At 46.4% G+C, this 26,704-nt stretch overlaps 1 protein-coding gene across 2 annotated transcripts in view; it reads right to left on the bottom strand.

Annotated features, from left to right (window-relative positions):
• The window catches only part of stac3 (SH3 and cysteine rich domain 3), a 185,983-nt gene that overhangs the window by 79,841 nt on the left and 79,438 nt on the right, over nt 1–26,704 (bottom strand). Inside the window, exon 2 of one of the 2 annotated variants that reach the window (XM_072494035.1) lies at nt 24,497–24,563. In XM_072494035.1, the coding sequence (XP_072350136.1) occupies nt 24,497–24,562 (66 nt within the window). In that variant the 5' untranslated portion in view covers nt 24,563. Of the gene's footprint in view, nt 1–6,983; nt 7,242–24,496; nt 24,564–26,704 lie in introns of those variants that run through there. The other variant, XM_072494036.1, reaches the window with a different exon arrangement.

The raw sequence follows: 26,704 nt of genomic DNA, 5'->3' as shown, positions 1-26,704 counted from the left end.
CCTCAGTATCAGACTCTCAGTTATAACACTCTCTCTGTTGTACTGTCCCTCAGTATCAGACTCTCAGTTATAACACTCTCTCTGTTACACTGTCCCTCAGTATCAGACTCTCAGTTATAACACTCTCTCTCACACTGTCCCTCAGTATCAGACTCAGTTATAACACTCTCTCTGTTAGACTGTCCCTCAGTATCAGACTCTCAGTTGTAACACTCTCGCTCTCACACTGTCCCTCAGTATCAGACTCTCAGTTATAACACTCTCTCTCACACACTGTCCCTCAGTATCAGACTCTCAGTTATAACACTCTCTCTCACATACTGTCCCTCAGTATCAGACTCTCAGTTATAACACTCTCTCTGTTGCACGGTCCCTCAGTATCAGACTCTCAGTTATAACACTCTCTCTCTCACACTGTCCCTCAGTATCAGACTCTCAGTTATAACACTCTCTCCCTCACAATGTCGCTCAGTATCAGACTCTCAGTTATAACACTCTCTCTCACATACTGTCCCTCAGTATCAGACTCTCAGTTATAACACTCTCTCTGTTACACTGTCCCTCAGTATCAGACTCTCAGTTATCACACTCTCTCTCTCACACTGTCCCTCAGTATCAGACTCTCAGTTATAACATCTCTCTGTTACACTGTCCCTCAGTATCAGACTCTCAGTTATAACACTCTCTCTCACACTGTCCCTCAGTATCAGCCTCTCAGTTATAACACTCTCTCTCACACACTGTCCCTCAGTATCAGACTCTCATGTATAACTCTCTCTCTGTTACACTGTCCCTCAGTATCAGACTCTCAATTATAACACTCTCTCTTACACACTGTCCCTCAGTATCAGACTCTCAGTTATAACACTCTCTCTGTTACACTGTCCCTCAGTATCAGACTCTCAGTTATAACACTCTCTCTGTTGTACTGTCCCTCAGTATCAGACTCTCAGTTATAACACTCTCTCTGTTACACTGTCCCTCAGTATCACACTCTCAGTTATAACACTCTCTCTCACACTGTCCCTCAGTATCAGACTCAGTTATAACACTCTCTCTGTTAGACTGTCCCTCAGTATCAGACTCTCAGTTGTAACACTCTCGCTCTCACACTGTCCCTCAGTATCAGACTCTCAGTTATAACACTCTCTCTGTTACACTGTCCCTCAGTATCGGACTCTCAGTTATAACACTCTCTCTGTTACACTGTCCCTCAGTATCAGACTCTCAGTTATAACACTCTCTCTCTCACACTGTCCCTCAGTATCAGACTCTCAGTTATAACACTCTCTCTCTCACACTGTCCCTCAGTATCAGACTCTCAGTTATAACACTCTCACTGTTACACTATCCCTCAGAATCAGACACTCAGTTATAACACACTGTCTGTTATACTGTCCCTCAGTATCAGACTCTCAGTTATAACACTCTCTCTCTCTCACACTGTCCCTGAGTATCAGACTCTCAGTTATAACACTCTCTCTCTCTCACACTGTCCCTGAGTATCAGACTCTCAGTTATAACACTCTCTCTGTTACACTGTCCCTCAGTATCTGACTCTCAGTTATAACACTCTCTCTCACACACTGTCCCTCAGTATCAGACTCTCAGTTATAACACTCTCTGTTACACTGTCCCTTAGTATCTGACTCTCAGTTATAACACTCTCTCTCACACACTGTCCCTCAGTATCAGACTCTCAGTTATAACACGCTCTCACACACTGTCCCTCAGTATCAGACTCTCAGTTATAACACTCTCTCTCTCACACTGTCCCTCAGTATCAGCCTCTCAGTTATAACACTCTCTCTCACACACTGTCCCTCAGTATCAGACTCTCAGTTATAACACTCTCTCTCACACACTGTCCCTCAGTATCAGACTCTCAGTTATAACACTCTCTCTCACACACTGTCCCTCAGTATCAGACTCTCAGTTATAACACTCTCTCTCTCACACTGTCCCTCAGTATCAGCCTCTCAGTTATAACACTCTCTCTCACACACTGTCCCTCAGTATCAGACTCTCAGTTCTCACACTCTCTCTCACACACTGTCCCTCAGTATCAGACTCTCAGTTATAACACTCTCTCTCACACACTGTCCCTCAGTATCAGACTCTCAGTTATAACACTCTCTCTCACGCTGTCCCTCAGTATCAGACTCTCAGTTATAACACACTCTCTCACACACTGTCCCTCAGTATCAGACTCTCAGTTATAACACTCTCTCTCACACACTGTCCCTCAGTATCAGACTCTCAGTTATAACACTCTCTCTCTCACACTGTCCCTCAGTATCAGACTCTCAGTTATAACACTCTCTCTCACACTGTCCCTCAGTATCAGACTCTCAGTTATAACACTCTCTCTCACACACTGTCCCTCAGTATCAGACTCTCAGTTATAACACTCTCTCTCACACACTGTCCCTCAGTATCAGACTCTCAGTTATAACACTCTCTCTCTCACACTGTCCCTCAGTATCAGACTCTCAGTTATAACACTCTCTCTCTCACACACTGTCCCTCAGTATCAGACTCTCAGTTATAACACTCTCTCTCACACACACTGTCCCTCAGTATCAGACTCTCAGTTATAACACTCTCTCACACACTGTCCCTCAGTATCAGACTCTCAGTTATAACAGTCTCTCTCACACACTGTCCCTCAGTATCGGACTCTCAGTTATAACACTCTCTCTCACACACTGTCCCTCAGTATCAGACTCTCAGTTATAACACTCTCTCTGTTACACTGTCCCTCAGTATCAGACTCTCAGTTATAACACTCTCTCTCACACACTGTCCCTCAGTATCAGACTCTCAGTTATAACACTCTCTCTGTTACACTGTCCCTCAGTATCAGACTCTCAGTTATAACACTCTCTCTCACATACTGTCCCTCAGTATCAGACTCTCAGTTATAACACTCTCTCTGTTACACTGTCACTCAGTATCAGACTCTCAGTTATAACACTCTCTCTCTCACACTGTCCCTCAGTATCAGTATCTCAGTTATAACACTCTCTCCCTCACACTGTCCCTCAGTATCAGACTCTCAGTTATAACACTCTCTCTCACATACTGTCCCTCAGTATCAGACTCTCAGTTATAACACTCTCTCTGTTACACTGTCCCTCAGTATCAGACTCTCAGTTATAACACTCTCTCTCTCACACTGTCCCTCAGTATCAGACTCTCAGTTATAACACTCTCTCTGTTAGACTGTCCCTCAGTATCAGACTCTCAGTTGTAACACTCTCTCTCTCACACTGTCCCTCAGTATCAGACTCCCAGTTATAACACTCTCTCCCTCACACTGTCCCTCAGTATCAGACTCTCAGTTATAACACTCTCTCTGTTACACTGTCCCTCAGTATCAGACTCTCAGTTATAACACTCTCTCTCTCACACTGTCCCTCAGTATCAGACTCTCAGTTATAACATCTCTCTGTTACACTGTCCCTCAGTATCAGACTCTCAGTTATAACACTCTCTCTCACACTGTCCCTCAGTATCAGCCTCTCAGTTATAACAATCTCTCTCACACACTGTCCCTCAGTATCGGACTCTCAGTTATAACACTCTCTCTCACACACTGTCCCTCAGTATCAGACTCGCAGTTATAACACTCTCTCTGTTATACTGTCCCTCAGTATCAGACTCTCAGTTATAACACTCTCTCTGTTACACTGTCCCTCAGTATCACACTCTCAGTTATAACACTCTCTCTCACACTGTCCCTCAGTATCAGACTCAGTTATAACACTCTCTCTGTTAGACTGTCCCTCAGTATCAGACTCTCAGTTGTAACACTCTCGCTCTCACACTGTCCCTCAGTATCAGACTCTCAGTTATAACACTCTCTCTGTTACACTGTCCCTCAGTATCGGACTCTCAGTTATAACACTCTCTCTGTTACACTGTCCCTCAGTATCAGACTCTCAGTTATAACACTCTCTCTCTCACACTGTCCCTCAGTATCAGACTCTCAGTTATAACACTCTCTCTCTCACACTGTCCCTCAGTATCAGACTCTCCGTTATAACACTCTCACTGTTACACTATCCCTCAGAATCAGACACTCAGTTATAACACTCTCTCTCACACACTGTCCCTCAGTATCAGACTCTCAGTTTTAACACTCTCTCTCACACACTGTACCTCAGTATCAGACTCTCAGTTATAACACTCTCTCACACACTGTCCCTCAGTATCAGACTCTCAGTTATAACACTCTCTCTGTTTCACTGTCCCTCAGTATCAGACTCTCAGCTATAACACTCTCACACACTGTCCCTCAATATCAGACTCTCAGTTATAACACACTCTCTCACACACTGTGCCTCAGTATCAGACTCTCAGTTATAACACTCTCTCTCACACACTGTCCCTCAGTATCAGACTCTCAGTTATAACGCTCTCTCTGTTACACTGTCCCTCAGTATCAGACTCTCAGTTATAACACTCTCACACACTGTCCCTCAGTATCAGACTCTCAGTTATAACACTCTCACACACTGTCCCTCAGTATCAGACTCTCAGTTATAACACTCTCTCTCACACACTGTCCCTCAGTATCAGACTCTCAGCTATAACACTCTCTCTCACACACTGTCCCTCAGTATCAGACTCTCAGTTATAACACTCTCACACACTGTCCCTCAGTATCAGACTCTCAGTTATAACACTCTCTCTCACACACTGTCCCTCAGTATCAGACTCTCAGCTATAACACTCTCTCTCACACACTGTCCCTCAGTATCAGACTCTCAGTTATAACACTCTCACACACTGTCCCTCAGTATCAGACTCTCAGTTATAACACTCTCTCTCACACACTGTCCCTCAGTATCAGACTCTCAGTTATAACACTCTCTCTCTCACACTGTCCCTCAGTATCAGACTCTCAGCTATAACACTCTCTCTCACACACTGTCCCTCAGTATCAGACTCTCGGTTATAACACTCTCTCACTCACTGTCCCTCAGTATCAGACTCTAAGTTATAACACTCTCTCTCACACACTGTACCTCAGTATCAGACTCTCAGTTATAACACTCTCTCTCACACACTGTCCCTCAGTATCAGACTCTCAGTTATAACGCTCTCTCTGTTACACTGTCCCTCAGTATCAGACTCTCAGTTATAACACTCTCACACACTGTCCCTCAGTATCAGACTCTCAGTTATAACGCTCTCTCTCACACACTGTCCCTCAGTATCAGACTCTCAGTTATAACACTCTCTCTCACACACTGTCCCTCAGTATCAGACTCTCAGTTATAACACTCTCTCACACACTGTCCCTCAGTATCAGACTCTCAGTTATAACACTCTCACACACTGTCCCTCAGTATCAGACTCTCAGTTATAACACTCTCACACACTGTCCCTCAGTATCAGACTCTCAGTTATAACACTCTCTCTGTTACACTGTCCCTCAGTATCAGACTTTCAGTTATAACACTCTCTCTCTCACACTGTCCCTCAGTATCAGACTCTCAGTTATAACACTCTCTCACACACTGTCCCTCAGTATCAGACTCTCAGTTATAACACTCTCTCTCTCACACTGTCCCTCAGTATCAGACTCTCAGTTATAACACTCTCTCACACACTGTCCCTCAGTATCAGACTCTCAGTTATAACACTCTCTCTCTCACACTGTCCCTCAGTATCAGACTCTCAGTTATAACACTCTCTCACACACTGTCCCTCAGTATCAGACTCTCAGTTATAACACTCTCTCTCTCACACTGTCCCTCAGTATCAGACTCTCAGTTATAACACTCTCCTCACACACTGTCCCTCAGTATCAGACTCTCAGTTATAACACACTCTCTCACACACTGTCCCTCAGTATCAGACTCTCAGTTATAACACTCTCTCTGTTACACTGTCCCTCAGTATCAGACTCTCAGTTATAACACTCTCTCACACTGTCCCTCAGTATCAGACTCTCAGTTATAACACTCTCTCTGTTACACTGTCCCTCAGTATCAGACTCTCAGTTATAACACTCTCTCTGTTACACTGTCCCTCAGTATCAGAAGCTCAGTTATAACACTCTCTGTTACACTGTCCCTCAGTATCAGACTCTCAGTTATAACCCTCTCTCTCACACACTGTCCCTCAGTATATGACTCAGTTTAAACATTATCTCACTCTATATCAGGCTCTCAGTTCCAACATTTAACATGACTCTCTCCATATTTTTTGGCATGCTGGGGAATTGCTGCAAGTCAGGATATCCTGAATTGAAACCGAATTCAGTCCCTCTTCGGTTAATATCCCAACGGAATGATCTGTGGCTGACATTGAACTGTTCGGCCTTGAACAGGAATTATGCAAATTGATTAATTCCCAATGAGTTGCCGTTGTAGGTGACCGTGGTGGTAAGGTGAGATTGAAACCCTTCGCGAAAGTGACAATCTGATCAACTGTGTCTTAATTCAGTGAGAAATGGGCTTGGATCTTTGGGATGGAATTTCAGCAGGTCATATTCCATTTCCAGAACGTCCGGAGGAAGTCGGAAGTGAATTGGGGCCATCAGAAATGTCTTCAAAAGGGGAATAGAATCATTTGAGGTTAGAAGGTTTGACCCTCTGACCCTCTGAAGGGGCTGGTTTAGCACAGGGCTAAATCGCTGGCTTTGAAAGCAGACCAAGGCAGGCCAGCAGCACGGTTCAATTCCCGTACCAGCCTCCCCGAACAGGTGCCGGAATGTGGCGACTAGGGGCTTTTCACAATAACTTCATTTGAAGCCTACTTGTGACAATAAGCGATTTTCAGTTCAGAAGGAAAATAACCATCCTGGAAAAATGATGGATAAAACGTCGGGGGCACAGAGTTTCTTTCGATGGCCTTGGAAGTTCATTGCAAGTTCCAGCAGGAGTGACCATGCTGTTTGTAACAGCTGTTTGGGAAAACTTTGCAATTTGTCCCACTCCGCTTTGTTGGCAGTGCTGCAAGGGTCTTACCTTGGTCACACTTGTCATGGCTATTTTAGATTGGTGGAGACCCTCTGTCCAGCAGTGTGACAGTCCTGTTGTCTGCTTTAACACAGCAGCTCCTGGTTTACCCTCGTGTTCCCTTGTGCAGCCAGTTTGAAGTTGTTGAACGAACGGAGATGTTCAACGTGGCCCAGCCAGGAGAGAGTGATGTCCACTCTTTGTGGAGACACCAGTTGTCCGATTGACGAACACACTTTCATGACGATATATCCTCAGTGACGAGCGACAGTTCCTCTTCCTCCCTCGTCTCCAGAACATGTTCACAGCAAGGAATTTCTGAAGTTCGGGATGTTGGGACATGCCAGTCCAAAGTACAAATTGCAACGCCAAAAATAACCAACAAGGGGATTATTGACTTTGTTGTTTGATGGACAGGAACAGCTCAGTGATGTCTGACTAAATATAACACCATTCGCTGCTCTATTTCACATATCGTCATGTCCCAGTTCAGTAGAAAGCAGCCTCACCCCTCACAAGGTCATTGGCTGAAGGCGCAATCCAGAGACTCGAACAGAAATTCAGTGGCACCGACCCGGCAATGTGGGAATCTTCCCAGGTGCGTCCTGTCCACAAAATCAGGGCAAATCCAACGCAGCCAATTACTGCCCTTTGAGTCTACGCTCCATCACCAGCAAAGTGATGGGAGGAGTCATCAACAGTGCTATCAGTGGCACTTACTCAGCAATAACCTGCTCATGGATGCTCAGTTTGGGTTCCGCCCAGGGTCACTCAGCTCCTGACCTCATTACAGCCTTGTTTTAAACATCAACAAAAGAGCTGAATGCCAGGGGTGAGGTGAGAGTGACTGCCCTCGACATCAAGGCAGCATTTGACCGAGTGTAACATCAAGGAGCCCGAGCTAAACTGGAGTCAATGGGAATCAGGGGGAAAACTCTCCGCTGGTCGGAGTCATACCCGGCACAAAGGAAGATGGTTGTGGTGGTTGGAGGTCAATCATCTCAGCTCCAGGACATCACTGCAGGAGTTCCTCAGGGTCGTGTCCTCGGCCCAACCATCTTCAGCTGCTTCATCAATGACCTTCCCTCCATCATAAGGTCAGAAGTGGGGATGTTTGCGGATGACTGCACAATGTTCAGCACCATTCGCCACTCCTCAGATAATGAAGCAGTCCGTGTCCAAATGCAGCAAGACCTGGACAATATCCAGGCTCGGGGCTGACAAGTGGCAAGTTACATTCACACCACACAAGTGCCCAGCAATGACCATCTCCTACAAGAGAGGACCGAACCACCGACCCTTGACATTCAATGGCATTACCGTCGCTGAATCCCACACAATCAACTTCCTGGGGGTTACCATTGATCAGAAACTGAACTGGACCCAGACACATTAATCCTGTAGCTACCTTCCAAACCCACAACCTCTACCATCTAGAAGGACAAGAGCAGCAGATACCTGGGAACCCCACCACCTGGAGGTTCCCCTCCAAGTCACTCACCATCCTGACTTGGAAATATATCGGCCGTTCCTTCACTGTCGCTGGGGCAACATCCTGGAACTCCCTCCCTAACAGCACAGTGGGTGTACCTACACCACATGGACTGCAGCGGTTCAAGAAGGCAGCTCACCCCCACCTTCACAAGGGGCAATTAAGGGGCAATACTGAGGGAGTGCCGCACTGACAGAGGTTCCGTACTGAGGGAGTGCTGCACTGTCAGAGTGGCAGTACTGAGGGAGTGCTGCACTGTCAGAGGGTCAGTACTGAGGGAGTGCCGCACTGTCAGAGGGTCAGTACTGAGGGAGTGCTGCACTGTCAGAGGGTCAGTACTGAGGGAGTGCCGCACTGACAGAGGATCAGTACTGAGGGAGTGCTGCACTGTCAGAGGGTCAGTGCTGAGGGAGGGCTGCACTGTCAGAGGGTCAGTACTGAGGGAGTGCTGCACTGTCAGAGGGACAGTACTGAGGGAGTGCCACACTGTCAGAGGGTCAGTACTGAGGGAGTGCTGCACTGTCAGAGGTTCAGTACTGAGGAAGTGCTGCACTGTCAGAGGGTCAGTACTGAGGGAATGCTGCACTGTCAGAGGGTCAGTACTGAGGGAGTGCAGCACTGTCAGAGGGTCAGTACTGAGGGAGTGCCGCACTGTCAGAGGGTCAGTACTGAGGGAGCGCTGCACTGTCAGAGGGTCAGTACTGAGGGAGTGCTGCACTGTCAGAGGGTCAGTACTGAGGGAGTGCCGCACTGTCAGAGGGTCAGTACTGAGGGAGTGCCACACTGTCAGAGGGTCAGTACTGAGGGAGTGCCGCACTGTTAGTGGGTCAGTACTGATGGAGCGCTGCACTGTCAGAGGGTCAGTACTGAGGGAGTGCCGCACTGTCAGAGGGTCAGTACTGAGGGAGCGCCGCACTGTGGGAAGGTCAGTACTGAGGGAGTGCCGCACTGTTAGTGGGTCAGTACTGAGGGAGCGCTGCACTGTCAGAGGGTCAGTACTGAGGGAGTGCCGCACTGTCAGAGGTTCAGTACTGAGGGAGTGCTGCACTGTCAGAGGGTCAGTACTGAGGGAGTGCTGCACTGTCAGAGGGTCGGTACTGAGGGAGTGCCGCACTGTCAGAGGGTCAGTACTGAGGGAGTGCTGCACTGTCAGAGGTTCAGTACTGAGGGAGTGCCGCACGGTCAGAGGGTCAGTACTGAGGGAGTGCCACACTGTCAGAGGGTCAGTGCTGAGGGAGTGCTGCACTGTCAGAGGTTCGTACTGAAGGAGTGCTGCACTGTCAGAGGGTCAGTACTGAGGGAGTGCTGCACTGTCAGAAGATCAGTACTGAGGGAGCGCTGCACTGTCAGAGGGTCAGTACTGAGGGAGTGCTGCACTGTCAGAGGGTCAGTACTGAGGGAGTGCCGCACTGTCAGAGGGTCAGTACTGAGGGAGCGCCACACTGTCAGAGGGTCAGTGCTGAGGGACTGCCGCACTATCAGAGGGTCAGTGCTGAGGGAGTGCTGCACTGTCAGAGGGTCAGTACTGAGTGAGTGCTGCACTGTCAGAGGGTCAGTACTGAGGGAGTGCTACACTGTCAGAGGGTCAGTACTGAGGGAGTGCTGCACTGTCAGAGGGTCAGTACTGAGTGCGTGCTGCACTGTCAGAGGGTCAGTGCTGAGGGAGTGCCGCACTGTCAGAGGTTCAGTACTGAGGGAGTGCTGCACTGTCAGAGGGTCAGTATTGAGGGAGTGCTGCACTGTCAGAGGGTCGGTACTGAGGGAGTGCCGCACTGTCAGAGGGTCAGTACTGAGGGAGTGCCGCACTGTCAGAGGGTCAGTACTGAGGGAGTGCTGCACTGTCAGAAGATCAGTACTGAGGGAGCGCTGCACTGTCAGAGGATCAGTACTGAGGGAGTGCTGCACTGTGAGAGGGTCCGTACTGAGGGAGTGCCGCACTGTCAGAGGGTCAGTACTGAGGGAGTGCTGCACTGTCAGAGGGTCAGTACTGAGTGAGTGCTGCACTGACAGAGGGTCAGTACTGAGGGAGTGCTGCATGTCAGAGGGTCAGTACTGAGGGAGTGCTGCACTGTCAGAGGATCAGTACTGAGGGAGTGCTGCACTGTCAGAGGGTCAGTACTGAGGGAGTGCTGCACTGTCAGAGGATCAGTACTGAGGGAGTGCTGCACTGTCAGAGGGTCAGTACTGAGGGAGTGCTGCACTGTCAGAGGGTCAGTACTGAGGGAGTGCTGCACTGTCAGAGGGTCAGTACTGAGGGAGTGCTGCACTGTCAGAGGGTCAGTACTGAGGGAGTGCCGCACTGTCAGAGGGTCAGTACTGAGGTTGCTGCACTGTCAGAGGGTCAGTACTGAGGGAGTGCTGCACTGTCAGAGGGTCAGTACTGAGGGAGTGCCGCACTGTCAGAGGGTCAGTACTGAGGGAGTGCTGCACTGTCAGAGGGTCAGTACTGAGGGAGTGCCGCACTGTCAGAGGGTCAGTACTGAGGTTGCTGCACTGTCAGAGGGTCAGTACTGAGGGAGTGCTGCACTGTCAGAGGGTCAGTACTGAGGGAGTGCCGCACTGTCAGAGGGTCAGTACTGAGGGAGTGCTGCACTGTCAGAGGGTCAGTACTGAGGGAGTGCTGCACTGTCAGAGGGTCAGTACTGAGGGAGTGCCGCACTGTCAGAGGGTCAGTACTGAGGGAGTGCTGCACTGTCAGAGTGTCAGGACTGAGTGAGTGCTGCACTGTCAGAGGGTCAGTACTGAGGGAGTGCTGCACTGTCAGAGGGTCAGTACTGAGGGAGTGCTGCACTGTCAGAGTGTCAGGACTGAGTGAGTGCCGCACTGTCAGAGGGTCAGTACTGAGGGAGTGCTGCACGGTCAGAGGGTCAGTACTGAGGGAGTGCCGCACTGTCAGAGGGTCAGTACTGAGGGAGTGCCGCACTGTCAGAGGGTCAGTACTGAGGGAGTGCCGCACTGTCAGAGGGTCAGTACTGAGGGAGTGCCGCACTGTCAGAGGGTCAGTACTGAGGGAGTGCCGCACTGTCAGAGAGTCAGTACTGAGGGAGTGCTGCACTGTCAGAGGGTCAGTACTGAGGGAGTGCTGCACTGCCAGAGGGTCAGTACTGAGGGAGTGCCGCACTGTCAGAGGGTCAGTACTGAGGGAGTGCCACACTGTCAGAGGGTCAGTACTGAGGGAGTGCCGCACTGTCAGAGGGTCAGTAGTGAGGGAGTGCCGCACTGTTAGAGGGTCAGTACTGAGGGAGTGCTGCACTGTCAGAGAGTCAGTACTGAGGGAGTGCCGCACTGTCAGAGGGTCAGTACTGAGGGAGTGCCGCACTGTCAGAGGGTCAGTACTGAGGGAGCGCTGCACTGTCAGAGGGTCAGTACTGAGGGAGTGCTGCACTGTCAGAGGGTCAGTACAGAGGGAGTGCCGCACTGTCAGAGGGTCAGTACTGAGGGAGTGCCGCACTGTCAGAGGGTCGGTACTGAGGGAGTGCTGCACTGTCAGAGGGTCAGTACAGAGGGAGTGCCGCACTGTCAGAGGGTCAGTACTGAGGGAGTGCCGCACTGTCAGAGGGTCAGTACTGAGGGAGTGCCGCACTGTCAGAGGGTCAGTACTGAGGGAGTGCCGCACTGCACCAATACCCATCCACATTCTGGACACTGCACCAATACTGTTCCAAACACAATCACGCACAGGTTCTTTACTCCGAGAGTAGTAAGGGTGTGGAATGCCCTGCCTGCAACAGTAGTGGGCTCGCCAACACTAAGGGCATTCAAATGGTCATTGGATAAACATATGGACGATAAGGGAATAGTGTAGATGGGCTATGGAGTGGTTTCACAGGTCGGCGCAACATCGAGGGCCGAAGGGCCTGTACTGCGCTGTAATGTTCTATGTTCTATGTTCTACATGGTACCATCACCATTCCAGATAAGGGATACTAAACCAACCTCTTTGAAAACACGCATCACTGCACCAACAAATTGCTCATGGAATCGCAGAATTGTTACAGCTCGAAAGGGCCCATTCGGCCCATCCTCTCTGCGCCAGCTCTCCAAACGAGCACCGTGACTTATTGCCATTCCCCTGCCTTTCCCCCGTATCCTCCACGTTGCTTCTATTCTAAGTTTCTATTCTAATAATCATTCTAATGCCTCGATTGAAGCTGCCTCCGCCACACTTCCCTGCAGCACATTCCATACCCCAACCCCTCGCTGTGTGGAAAAGCTTTTTCTCCAATCACATTAGCTTCTTTTGCAAATCACTTTAAATCTGTGCCCCTCTCGTTCCTGACCCTTTGACAAGCAGGAACAGTGTCTCCCTGCCTGCTCTGTCCAGCAGCCCCAACCTCTCCACGCTATCCTCATAACTCAAGTTACTCATCAATAGAAACATTCATTTAAATCTGATGACCTACACACACACACACACACCCAGCTCCCTCTGCCCTACAGCACTTACAGTGCAGAAGGAGGGATAGGGTGGAGGTGTGGGCTTAAGTCAGGTGCTCTTTCCAAGAGCCGGTGCAGATTCGATGGGCCGAATGGCCTCCTTCTGCACTGTATGTTCTACGTACCGGATAGGGGACAAAGAGCTCTATCCCACAGATGGATTTGCACGGTAAAAGGTTCTTCCAGGTGAAACTTTTAAGGCTTGTGGCAAGGGGATTTGAAGAAAACTTAGAAGATCAGGATTTAAGGGTAGATTCACCTACAGCAGGAAAGGTTATTTTAAAGATCTTCGTGGCTCTATTAGCCACAAAGGCATGGGAATGCAAATCTATAGATATAAAAGCTGCCTTTTTGCAGGGGCATCAGCTCCAGAGAGACCTTTTTCTCCGTCCTCCTAAAGAAGCAGCTAACACAGAAGGGGCATTCTGGAAGTTGAACAATTGTGTATGTGGATTAAATGATGCATCTAGAGTCTGGTATTTTTCGGTAAGGTCAGTTTTGTTAAAGTTAGGCTGTTGCCAGTTGAAACCAGATCCTGCAATGTTTTACTGGCACTATAAAGGAAATCTTTCTGACATTTTTATGATGCATGTCGATGATTTTTTGTGGGGTGGGACTAGTGATTTCGAAGCTATTGTAATGTCTCGGTTGAGGAAAGAATTCAGAGTTGGAAGTCAGGCTTTACACGGTGCATTTAAATATATTGGACTGGAAATTGGACAGACTAAGTTAGGGGCAACTTTACATCAACAATCTTATTTGGAAAGCATCAGCCCAATTGCAATTAGTCGTGGCCAAGTTTCACAAAAAGACGCAATGGTTTCAAAGATAGAAAAAGAGCAACTGCGAAGTTTAATTGGGCAACTGAATTGCTGAGATAGACAGACTAGACCGGACGTGAGTTTTGATGTCTTAGAGTTGAGTACAAAAATGAATGATCCTGAAGTGGAAGACATAATGAGGGCAAATAAAGCGTTGGTCAGACTAAAAATGCAGGAGTGTGTTTTGAGGTTCCCGGTTTTAGGTGATCTTAGGCACTTGAAACTCATAGTTTATAGTGATGCGTCCTACGCAAATTTATGTGATGGTGTTTCAAGTGCAGGAGGTTTTATAATTTTCCTTTTGGGGAACAATGGTAAATGTTGCCCTCTTGTGTGGGAAACAAAGAAAATAAGGAGAGTGGTAAAAAGCACTTTGGCTGCTGAGACGTCAAGCCTTGTAGAGGCGGTGGATATGGCCCTTTATATATCTCAGATATTGACAGACATTTTGGGATTATGGGATTTGGGTAACATACCCATTGGCTGTCACATTGACAATAAATCCCTGTGGGAAAATGTGCACTCTACAAAAGGTGTCAATGAGAAAAGGTTACGGATAGACATCGCAAGTTTGAAACAGATGTTGGACAGAGGGGAAATAACAAAAATTAAATGGGTCAACAGGAGCTATCAATTGTCGGACTGTTTAACGAAAAGAGGGGCGATTTCACAGAAACTTTTGGATATTGTTAATGAATTTCCAAAAAATGAAAAAGAAAAAGGGGGGCGAAAGTGCGTGTGTTTTTGAGCTTCTTGTAATTTTGTTCTCAGCAAATTATTTTTTTCTCCAAGGAAGGGGAGACTGTTAAGGAATGGGTTAAGGAACATTCCAATTAGATGTCTCATTGATCCAATAGTTGGGACTTAAATGGTGGCCTTTGAGGCATGTGATGTGATGATAGAGTTTGGTGCAGAGAGTGCTGTAAGGAAAATAAAGGTGTTTGGGAAAAGGAGCACATCTCTTGACTCTTTACTCAACAGCAGCCAGATGCCAATCATGCTTAGCGGTGAGTTGTCTGATGCCACGGCGCACACAATCCTGATCACCTCCAGCTGCCAACAGTCTTCCTAAATCACTGGAGTGCAGGCCGCCTCTTCTCCAGGGTCGCAGGGCAGGTGGATGCAGTGGTTAAGAAGGCATATGGTGTTCTTGCCCTTTATTAGCCGAGGCACAGAGTTTAAGAGCAGCGAGGTTATGCTGGAACTGTATAACACGTTGGTTAGGCCACAGCGAGAGTATTGTGTGCAGTTCTGGAATCCACATTATAGGAGGGATGTGACAGCCACTGGAAAGGCTGCAGAGGAGATTTACCAGGATGTTGCCTGGGCTGGAGAGTTTTAGTTATGAAGAGAGATTGGATAGAGTGGAGTTGTTTTCCTTGGAGCAGAGGAGACTGAGGGGGGACAGGATTGAGATGTATAAAATTGAGGGGCACAGATAGAGTAGACAGGAACTTTTCCCCTTGGTGGAGGGGTCAATGACCAGGGACAGAGATTTAAGGTGAGGGGCAGGAGGGTTAGAGGGGATGTGAGGAAAACCTTTTCACCCAGAGGGGGGTGGGAGTCTGGAACTCGCTGCCTGAAAGGGAGGTGGAGGCAGAGACCCTCAGAACATTTCAGAAGTATTTAGATGTGCGCTGGCGATCCCAGGGCTGACTCGGCTCTGGGCCCAGTGCTGGGAAATGGGATTAGAATAGTTAGGTGGTTGTTTTTGACTGGTGCAGACGTGATGGGCCGAAGGGCCTTTTCTGTGTGGTAGACCTCGATGCCAATGACCCGCGCAGTACACAATTACTCTTCCTCACACTGCTGCCTTCTTCCCACTCTCACATCCTCTTCACAAGGTCTCAATGCAGGTTTTGGCTGGCAGCTAATAGCAGGGAGTAAGTGACCACACCCAAGGGCTCACTTGTGTGACGAATGGAGGTTTTTAGGAATATCGGATTCTCAGTATTGGGCAACTTAAGGCTTAAAAGTCTGGGGTTAAAGTGTGTTTAACTGCAATGGTCATGTTTTTTTAAAAAATAATTCTGTTTTGCTGGGGCTTTTAGCATCCAGAAAGTGAGATTGACCAAGTAGTGTGTTTTTCAGTCTGGACTAATAGACTGGGGAACGTCTCTAGGGAGTTCATGTGCTTTCCAAGAGAGAGAGAGCTTTTGGGAGAAGAGTTCAGGTCTGATCTGGCAACCGCAGTCTACAAGTAAAGGCAGTTTTCCATCCCAGTAGGATGGTTCTAAAAATAGTAATAATATTTAAAGCAGAGCAGTGTTGTCTGAGGACAAGAAGAAGCTGAAGCACGAATGGTGAACGAGCTTTTGAAGATATTCAGCCAGAGTCTGAAAGGATTCTAACTGGAGCCAATTCTGTAAAGCAAGTATGACTCGACGCTATGCTGATTTTAAGCTGGCTTGAGAGCTGTATATTTATTTTCTTGAATTGAGTAGGAGTGTTTAAGGTGTACATTGCAAGCTGTTCTTTTCTGGGGTGAAGTTACAGAGTTTAATATTGTATTCAGAATAAAGTTTTTGTTTTAAAAATACCAAATCTCTATCTCGTTGTGCAATCACCCTGGAGCAAATCATTCTTTCCGCACTGTCTTACAAAATAGTCTAAAACATTGCGGTCTCGATCCAGTATCCTAGCCTTTGTTGGGATCTGGTCTGGGATTGTAATACTTGAGGAGTTGGGCATGGACATCACAATTAACGGGGGTACCAGGAGGTTCTCTCCTTCCCATGTCAGAGCATGATGTATATATTTCTGTGATATCTGATGTTTTCAGTAGCCAACCATTTCTTCCGATTCCCCAATGCCACTGTTAACGTTTCACCCTCCCCACCTCCGCAGGAGGGAGTCTGCTCTCAACATTCCGCAGAAACCCTTGGGGAACAGCCTCACGGGAATAGTCAAAACAGCCGCCAGCACTTTTCTCAAGTATGACTTGGAGATAGACATTTGTCGCCTAACCATCTGTCAGATCCAGATTCTGTTGGAAGTAACAATGGGTTGTTTTTGCACAATGTTGGTCGTCATAACCTTCGTGGTGTTTTGCAGGAAGTGGTACAGTTTGAGGAAGGCACAATAAATGCCAAGCCAGTGATGTGAATAAATTTCCTCCCACAAGTCCCGAAAGACGTGCTGTTAGGTGGATTGGACATTCTGAATTCTCCCTCCGTGTACCCGAACAGGCGCCGGAATGTGGCGACTAGGGGTTTTTCACAGTAACCTCATTGCAGTGTTAATGTAAGCCCACTTGTGAAACTTAGAAAGATTATTTGTAATATTTTTTTTAAAACCTTCATTACTCTATTTGGGAGGTTCTGCTTCAATAAATTACCCTTTCGCATCACATCAGTGCGAGAAATCTTCCCGATTCGACAATGTGAAATAGCCGAGAAGGACTAGATAGATTTGTGTGTCACATGGATAATGCCTCGATCCATGGATCCATTCAGAATATGAGGCTGGAGTGCGACCTGTACTGTGTTGTGATCTCTGTATGTGTTAATACATGTTCAGTTAACATAAAGTAAGTGCAGACAAATGATCACTAGATGGCAACATTAACAGGACCTATAAAAAGGAGTTTCCTGCTCTTTCTTCATGTGTGTGTGTTAGTGTGGGTGGAGGGCAGTTAGAGCGAAGACATGATCAGATCAGAGTGCAGTGTATTATAATTATAATTGTTAATTTAATACTTACTTACTTGTTTTACTAGTTTAGTATTGAAGTGAAAGAACTCACTAGTTTATTATATATTACGCAATAAACATTTTGCCATCATCTGGAAGACTTCGACTATTTCTCATCAGAACTCAAGACAACTCAGCAAGACAAAAGAGTAATATTTATATTACAATTTAGTAATATAACATGGTACCAGGTCAAAGCAAGCTTTAAGAAAGATTAGTAAGAAAATTAGAAAATAAAAGATAAAGTTCCGATACTAACTGTTTGACTGTGGAAGTCATTGCAGCAAACAGATCCTCGACAGCAAATTGGGGACCAAGTGCAGGCTCCCAGGCATCTGAAAACTACCGGCAACTTAAATCTTAATTGGAAGTTATTTAAACAACAATTCCAGCTCTATTTAGAAGCTCACGATTTAAATACAGCCTCTGAAGCTAAACGCATAGCTTTGCTTCTGCCCCTGGCAGGTCCGCAAGCTATTGAAATTTATAATTCGTTCATTTTTGCAGAAGGCGACGATAAAAGTAAATTTGGGGTGATTGCCGCAAAATTTGATGATCATTGCAAAATGCAAATTCTGGAGCGATTTCAGATTTCACAAGCATTTACAAAAGAATGGAGAATCCATCACTAGCTTCATCACTGATCTTAAACTTCTAGGCCAAACTTGTAATTTTGCTGATTTGCACGGACTCTCTGATCAGAGATCAGATCGTTTATGGGACAACGGACGAAAGTCTCAGAGAAGCTCTATTACTGCAAAATGATTTCACTTGAAATGAGCAGAGTAAAAATCAATACTTAGAATTTTATCCACAAGGAAGAGGCGCAAAAGTCTACCACGAGGCTGAGAAAGTTAAAATGATGTCGCAGGCAGCAAAGAAGCACGTTCGAGACGGCACCTATCTTGCGCATGCACATTCCAACCCGGGACATGCGCAGTTCGTACCGAAATCCGAGACTCAACATAAGACGTCTGCGCATGCACGAACGTCACTCACGATTCAGAGAGATGACGTCACGACGTGCTACAGATGTGGTACACGGAGAGGGAAATTGTCCCGCTCAGGGAAAACTCTGTCTAAAGTCTTCAAGATTAAACCACCTTGCTTCGCAGTGAAAATTATCAGCAAATTTTCTCCCAACCCCACAGGAAAAGTTTTATAATGTAAAATCAATTGAAAAAGATGAAAGAATAGATTCACGACAGAGTTTTTCGACGAAGGTGAAAGTCTTTCTTTGGAAAACACATTTTTTGTTGGAGTTATTGAAGCATCAACAATCAAAGATCTCCATGCAACAAAGAAGGTTCCTCAGAAAGTAAACCTCATTAGTAAGGATAATGAATGGACAACGACCGTGCATATTAACAACAGCCCGATAGTTTTTAAGCTGGACACTGGCGTTTCTGCCAATTTGCTCACCTGTCAGGATTTATCATCTATCCAAGGGGATTAAAAGATTTTACCTGTGGCATGCACACTTGAAGATTATAATGGCAATCAGATTGTGTCACATGGTTTGTGTCATTTCACAGCTCGCAACAGAGACATTCAGAGAACGTTATGATTTGAGATAGTGGATGACCACAGATCTTCGTCATTAGGTGCTCAGGCATGCAAGGAATTGCAGTTGATTCAAAGAATCTTCCTGAACACGAAAGTGACATTCAACAGTTACTCAGGGAATACCCTGATGTTTTTCGCGCTATGGGCACATTGCCATATCAATATAAAATTCTGTTGTAAAGGATGCAAAGCCTATAATTCATCCACCCAACACCTCGAAGAGAAAGATTGAAAGAAGGACTAATGCGATTGCAATCTCAAGGAATCATTTCCAAGGTAACACAGCCGACAGATTGGGTTAGTTCCCTGGTCTGTGTGAAAAAACGTGGGGCGATATCAGAATTTGTATGGATCCCAAGCATCTTAACAAGAATATACGTCGAGAACATTAACTGAAACCCAAAAGTGAGGAAATCACTTCTGAAATGTCAAATCTCACGAAGTTGGATGCCTCCAAGGTTTCTGGCAACTGTAAATTGCCGACTCAAGCAAGCTCCTCTGTACATTCAACACGCCTTTTTGAAGATTTTGCGTCAATAGGATGCCCTTCGGGATCATCTCTGCCTCAGAGATTTTTCATCGAATTATGGAGCAGATGACCGAGAACATTGATGGTGTTCGAGTCTATGTTGACGACATCATTATATGGTCGACCACTGAAGGCGAGCACATTGCAAGGCTCAGGAAAGAAACACATAGATCAGTTTGGTTTAAAGTTAAACCAATCAAAGTGCAGCCTCATCATTAAGATTTCTTGGGGATAACATCACAGCCAATGGTATCAAACCAGATGAAGAGAAGATTGAAACCATTAAGAAGATGCAGCAACCGAAAGACAAGAAAGCTGTAGTAAGGTTTCTTGGTTTTGTCAATTTCCTAGGGAAGTTCAAATCCAATCTATCTTCCAGAACTATTGCGCTACGTCAACTAATAAAGAAAAACGCTGAATCTCAGTGGACTCCACGTCACAATGCAGAATGGCTGGGCCTCAAACAACAACTGACACAGGCTCCAAGCTCGAACCTTTTCGACCCAACGAAGCCCACAAAAATCTCGACTAATGCAAGTCAAGGAGGCATAGGTGCAGTCTTACTCCAGCAAGCCGACCACAGCAACTGGGGTCCCATTGCGTATGCATCAAGAGTCATGACAACAGAGTGCATATATGCGCAAATCGAGAAAGAATGCTCAGGACTCATAACTGGTATTTCAAAATTTCATGATTATGTTTGGTCTACCTAAATTCACAGTTGAAGCTGACCGTCGACCTCTCGTAAATATCATTGACAAAAATCTCAATGATATGCCCCAAGATTACAGAGGATGATGATGAAATTAAGGAGATATGATTTCACTCTAATCTATACTCCTGGTAAAGAGTTAGGCATCGCAGGCATATTTTCGAGATATATCAACACAGAAATTCGACCAATGGAATCAATTAATGATATAGAAGCTCATTTACAACCATACAGAGGAAACACTTCCTGCGTCAGATCACAAACTGAAGCAGATCCGTGAAGAAACACAGAAGGATGAAACCTTATGTGGAGTGATATATCATCGACACTAAGGATGGCCGAAAGGACATTGTCCACAATACCTACAACCTGAACTGACAATATTAGATGGCAACTACTCCGAAATGACAGAACTGTCATTCCAGAAAGTCCCAGGTCAGAAATGCAAAGCAAACCTCATGAAGGACATCTCGGCATCGAGAAGTGCCAACGACGAGCTAGGCAAGTTGTGTACTGGCTGGGTATTAACAAGGACATTGCTTAAACGATTATGTTATGTTCAACATGTCAGAAACCATCTCAATGCAAAGAAACGTTAGAACAACATGACATTACTACGTGGGTGAAAGGAGGTGTCGACTTATTTCATGCACTTGTAAAAGACTACATTCTTGTGATTGACGACTATTCTAATTTCCCGGAAAGAATGAGACTACCTGATCTCACCTCGACAGCTGTGATCAAAGCCTGGAAAGAAATCTTTGCGAGACGTGACATACCGGAAACCGTTATGTCTGCTAATGGCCCGTGCTTTGCAAGCTGGGAGTGGACGTCATTTTCAGCAACATACAATTTCAGTCATGATACATCAAGTCCTCATTTTCCACAATCAAATGGAAAGGTGGAAAAAAGGTGTACATATTGTAAAACAATTATTGAGGAAGGCTGGAGATTCTCAATCGGATTTCTACTTAGCTTTATTATCCTCCCGAGCCTCTCCATTAAACTCAGGCTTAGCACTGGCACAAATGTTGTCTAATCGCAACATTAGAGCCACATAATCTCAAATTCATGTTGATGATTCTGATCAATGAGATGTTTTGAAGAAAATTCATCATCAGCGTGAGAAACAAAAAAATTACATGCAAAAACACTAAACCGTAAGAACATAAGAACTAGGAGCAGGAGTAGGCCATCTGGCCCCTCGAGCCTGCTCCGCCATTCAATGAGATCACGGCTGATCTTTTGTGGACTCAGCTCCACTTTCCGGCCCGAACACCAGAACCCTTAATCCCTTTATTCTTCAAAAAATTATCTATCTTTATCTTAAAAACATTTAATGAAGGAGCCTCTACTGCTTCACTGGGCAAGGAATTCCATAGATTCACAACCCTTTGGGTGAAGAAGTTCCTCCTAAACTTAGTCCTAAATCTACTTCCCCTTATTTTGAGGCTATGCCCCCTAGTTCTGCTTTCACCCGCCAGTGGAAACAACCTGCCCGCATCTATCCTATCTATTCCCTTCATAATTTTATATGTTTCTATAAGATCCCCCCTCATCCTTCTCAGTTCCAACGAGTACAGTCCCAGTCTGCTCAACCTCTCCTCGTAATCCAACCCCTTCAGCTCTGGGATTAATCTAGTGAACCTCCTTGCACACTCTCCAGTGCCAGTACGTCCTTTCTCAAGTAAGGAGACCAAAACTGAACACAATACTCCAGATGTGGCCTCACTAACACCTTATACAATTGCAGCATAATCTCCCTAGTCTTAAACTCCATCCCTCGAGCAATGAAGGACAAAATTCCATTTGCCTTCTTAATCACCTGTCAGACTTCCCGATGGAGGTTGGTCTGACACTGCTATGGTTCTTCAATAAATCTCAACTAGATCCTATATGATCAAAGCTTCAGACAGTGGACTGATTAGAAGAAATCAACGTGATCTTTTCAAAGTTCAAGTTGACAAACCAATTTTTCCAGATCTAAACTTAAACTAGTCTGTAACCAGACATGTTCAACAACAACAATCTGTTCAACCAGAACAACAGAACATTAAAGTTTCCTCCTCTCCGATCAAACTTGAGAAGATCTACAAAATGTAGAAGACAGCCAATTCGTATGAATTTATGAACTTTTAAGTGATTCATAATTTGCTGTACAATGCATATCAAAATACTGCATTTCTCATGTACAATTTTCTTTTTTTTTTCACGTAAATAGAAAAGTGTAACACAAAAAAAGGGGGATGTAGTGATCTCGGTGTGTGTTAATACACGTTCAGTTAATGTAAAGTAAGTACAGACAAATGATCACTAGACGGCAACCCTAACAGGACCTATAAAAAGGAGTTTCCCGCTCTTTCTTCATGTATGTTAGTGTGGGTAGAGAGCAGCTAGAGTGAAGACATGATCAGATCAGAGGGCGGTGTATAATAATTATAATTGTTAATTTAATATAAACTTAATGACTTGGTTTGACGAGTTTAGTATTGACATGAAAGACCTCACTAGTCCTTTACTCAAAGAACTATATATATATTACTCAATAAACATTTTGCCATTATCTGGAAGACTTTGACTATACCTCATCAGAACTCAAGACACAGCAAGACAAAAGAGTAATGTTTATATTACAATTTAGTAATATAACATACTGTAACACCAAGGGGAAGCAAGACGCACACTGAATGGCAAACACACATTTTCACAGCTAGGCTGTTGTCCCGTTCTGCAGATATATTGTGCCAGAATTGATCAACGGGAGCCGAGATCAGTTTCTAGGTCCTCAGAGCCTGACTGAGTTTCAGAGATCTGTGGCAATGGTGAACCAAGTTGGGAAGTTCTTGTCCAGCCTGACTGGTGTCAACGAAGAACAGCACTGCTTGTTATTATAGAACAGTGCGTCGCGCTGGGAGGAAACACAACGCAAATCTTTAAGAAAAAGCTGGTATCGCCTGATAGTTTTACTCACTGGGACACACAGATATAGGATTGATACTTTACTGTTTCAAAACCAGACAGAGGTGGTACATCAGCCTGTTCACTCACTCGGCTAACAGATGTGCAGTGACAGAGAATGGAGCATTAACTGCGGTATGGGCTTGTGAAACGTTTGTAGATTATGGGATGGATTAGATAGAATCCCGTCGCCAGCGAATGGCGCGCAGCCGAGAAACACGCGACTGGGGAACCGGAGAATCCCGCCCTGGGGATGCGGTTCTCCCAAAAGGGAACAAAGTAGTCGAGCGAGTGCGTTTAGCCGCGTGTCTCGAGCGAGCGCGTTTAGCCGCGTGTCTCCCAGTGCCGAGAAACGCATGACTATTCAAAGGTCCTGAACGGGGAACATGCAGCCAAGGCCGCATATAGCGCCATTTTGTACAGTGGGGAGCTCTGCTCGCTGGAACTAATCCCAACCCCCGCCGCCCTCCCCAGCCCCAACGCACTGTGGGGACTAGTGCTAAACGGCGCTCGCGAGGTCTCCGAGGCGAAGGGGATGAATCTCAAAGCTTCAGGTACCTCGGGAATCACCACATCAGAATCAGACTAGCTGCCTTGCTCGAATATGCAGATTTGCTAAAAGATTAACCTGCCCATTGTGGGCGGGATTCCCATCGCAACGTGGCGAGACGGGTAGATCCCAGGGTCTCCTGCCTTTCATCAGCCATGCTGCGCTGCGGCGAGCTGCGTTTCTGGCGTGGCCTGGCCCGAAGATCACGCCAAAGTGGGTAGCACAAGTGGACAGCACTGTGGCTTCACAGCGCCAGGGTCCCAGGTTTGATTCCCCGCTGGGTCACTGTCTGTGCGGAGTCTGCACGTTCTCCCCGTGTCTGCGTGGGTTTCCTCCGGGTGCTCCGGTTTCCTCCCACAGTCCAATAATGTGCAGGTGGATTGGCCATGATAAATTGTCCCTTAGTGTCCAAAAAGGTTAGGTGGGGTTTTTGGGTTATTGGGTATAGGGTGGAAGTGAGGGCTAAAGTGGGTCGGTGCAGACTCGATGGGCCGAATGGCCTCCTTCTGCACTGTATGTTCTATGTTCAGAGGCGGAATCCACGGGAAACCCGGCCGACCAGTCACGGTGCCTTGCCAGCGGCATACGGCACACAGCTCACTGCAATAGGCTCCTGTTTCATTGACCCCGGCAGACTCATTAAGTATTCCACACGAGTCTATCCATTCCACCCTTGTGAGATCAATCACGTGCCAATCCAACAATCTGATTTCTGTCTGAAGTCCCGACATCAGCTACTGGGCAGAACACCATGTGGAATCTCACCGGAGAACCAGCTTCACCACCATGCTGTGGGGAACCAGAATCATTCACAATCTCGTGGTCTGTCATTCTGGAAAGGGAAGACAGGGTTAAAGATAAGTAGCTTGCAAAGAATTAATTAAAGTTCACAATTAACGAGTTTTGAGCAAGTCTTTCTTCCAACATCACCAACTCATGCCAGGGTCCCCCGGGAAACCCAACAGCAGGGCCAAAGGATCCCATCACCGGCCACTGGAGAACACCCTGCAGAGGAGGAAGACCATCTCACCCAGTGTGTGCCAAATATTCACAATAGAACACAGCAAGGGTGGCACGGTAGCACAGTGGTTAGCACTGCTGCCTCACAGCACCAGGGACCGGATTTAATTCCAGCCTTGGGTCACTGTCTGCACGTTCTCCCCGTGTCTGCGTGGGTTTCCTCCGGCAGCTACAGGTTAGGTGGATTGGCCACATTAAATTGTCCCTTAGTGTCCAGAGATGTGCAGGTTAGGTGGATTGGCCATGTTAAATTGTTCCTTAGTGTCCAAAGATGTGTAGGTTAGGTGGATTGGCCGTATTAAATTGTCCCTTAGTGTCCAAAGATGTGCAGGTTAGGTGGATTGGCCGTATTAAATTGTCCCTTAGTGTCCAAAGATGTGCAGGTTAGGTGGATTGGCCGTGTTAAATTGACCCTTAGTGTCCAAAGATGTACAGGTTAGGTGGATTGGCCATGATAAATTGTCCCTGAGTGTCCAGAGATGTGCAGATTAGGTGGATTGGCCGTGTTAAATTGACCCTTAGTGTCCAAAGATGTACAGGTTAGGTGGATTGGCCATGTTAAATTGTCCCTTAGTGTCCAAAGATGTACAGGTTAGGTGGATTGGCCATGTTAAATTGTCCCTTAGTGTCCAAAGATGTGCAGGTTAGGTGGATTGGCCATGTTAAATTGTCCCTTAGTGTCCAAAGATGTACAGATTAGGTGGATTGGCCGTGATAAATTGTCCCTTAGTGTCCAAAGATGTACAGGTTAGGTGGGTTGGCCATGATAAATTGTCCCTTAGTGTCCAGAGATGTGCAGGTTAGGTGGATTGGCCGTGTTAAATTGTCCCTTAGAGTCCAAAGATGTACAGGTTAGGTGGATTGGCCATGATAAATTGTCCCTTAGTTTCCAAAGATGTACAGGTTAGGTGGATTGGCCATGATAAATTGTCCCTTAGTGTCCAAAGATGTGCAGGTTAGGTGGATTGGCCATGTTCAATAGTCCCTTAGTGTCCAAAGATGTGCAGGTTAGGTGGATTGGCCATGTTCAATTGTCCCTTAGTGTCCAAAGATGTGCAGGTTAGGTGGATTGGCCATGATAAATTGTCCCTTAGTGTCCAAAGATGTGCAGGTTAGGTGGATTGGCCATGATAAATTGTCCCTTAGTGTCCAAAGATGTGCAGGTTAGGTGGATTGGCCATGATAAATTGTCCCTTAGTGTCCAAAGATGTGCAGGTTAGGTGGACTGGCCATGTTAAATTGCCCCTTAGTGTCCAAAGATGTGCAGGTTAGGTGGATTGGCCATGTTAAATTTTCCCTTAGTGTCCAAAGATGTGCAGGTTAGGTGGGTTGGTTGTGTTAAATTGTCCCTTAGTGTCCAAAGATGTGCAGGTTAGGTGGATTGGCCATGTTAAATTGTCCCTTAGTGTCCAAAGATGTACAGGTTAGGTGGATTGGCCATGTTAAATTGTCCCTTAGTGTCCAAAGATGTGCAGGTTAGGTGGATTGGCCATGATAAATTGTCCCTTAGTGTCCAAAGATGTACAGGTTAGGTGGATTGGCCATGATAAATTGTCCCATTAGTGTCCAAAGATGTGCAGGTTCGGTGGGATTACTGAGTTTTGAGGATAGGGTGGGTGTGTGGGTCTGGGTAGGGTGCTCTTTCAGAGGGCCAATGCAGACTCGATGGGCTGAATGGCCTCCTTCTGCATTGTAGGGATTGTATGAAGTTGCCCTGAAGAAGTGACTGAATGTCCGGGTCTCCGCTCCCTCCACCCGACCTAGTTACCGACAGAGTGGGGACGATAGGTGAGAAGAGGGAAATTTTACATCCCTTTCTCAAAATCTAATATTGCATATACTAGTGTTTAGCATTTAACTGAAAGCATTGTTTAACTCGGAACTCTGATCCGGGGCCTACGTGGTGGGTGGGGGAGTGGGCGGGGTGGGGCGGGGCGGGGGGGGTGCAGTGGA

Source organism: Scyliorhinus torazame, chromosome X (genome assembly GCF_047496885.1).
Source record: "Scyliorhinus torazame isolate Kashiwa2021f chromosome X, sScyTor2.1, whole genome shotgun sequence".
Taxonomy (NCBI): domain Eukaryota; kingdom Metazoa; phylum Chordata; class Chondrichthyes; order Carcharhiniformes; family Scyliorhinidae; genus Scyliorhinus; species Scyliorhinus torazame.
Note: the sequence above shows the minus strand (reverse complement) of the source record. Positions and strands in the feature narration are given on the sequence as shown.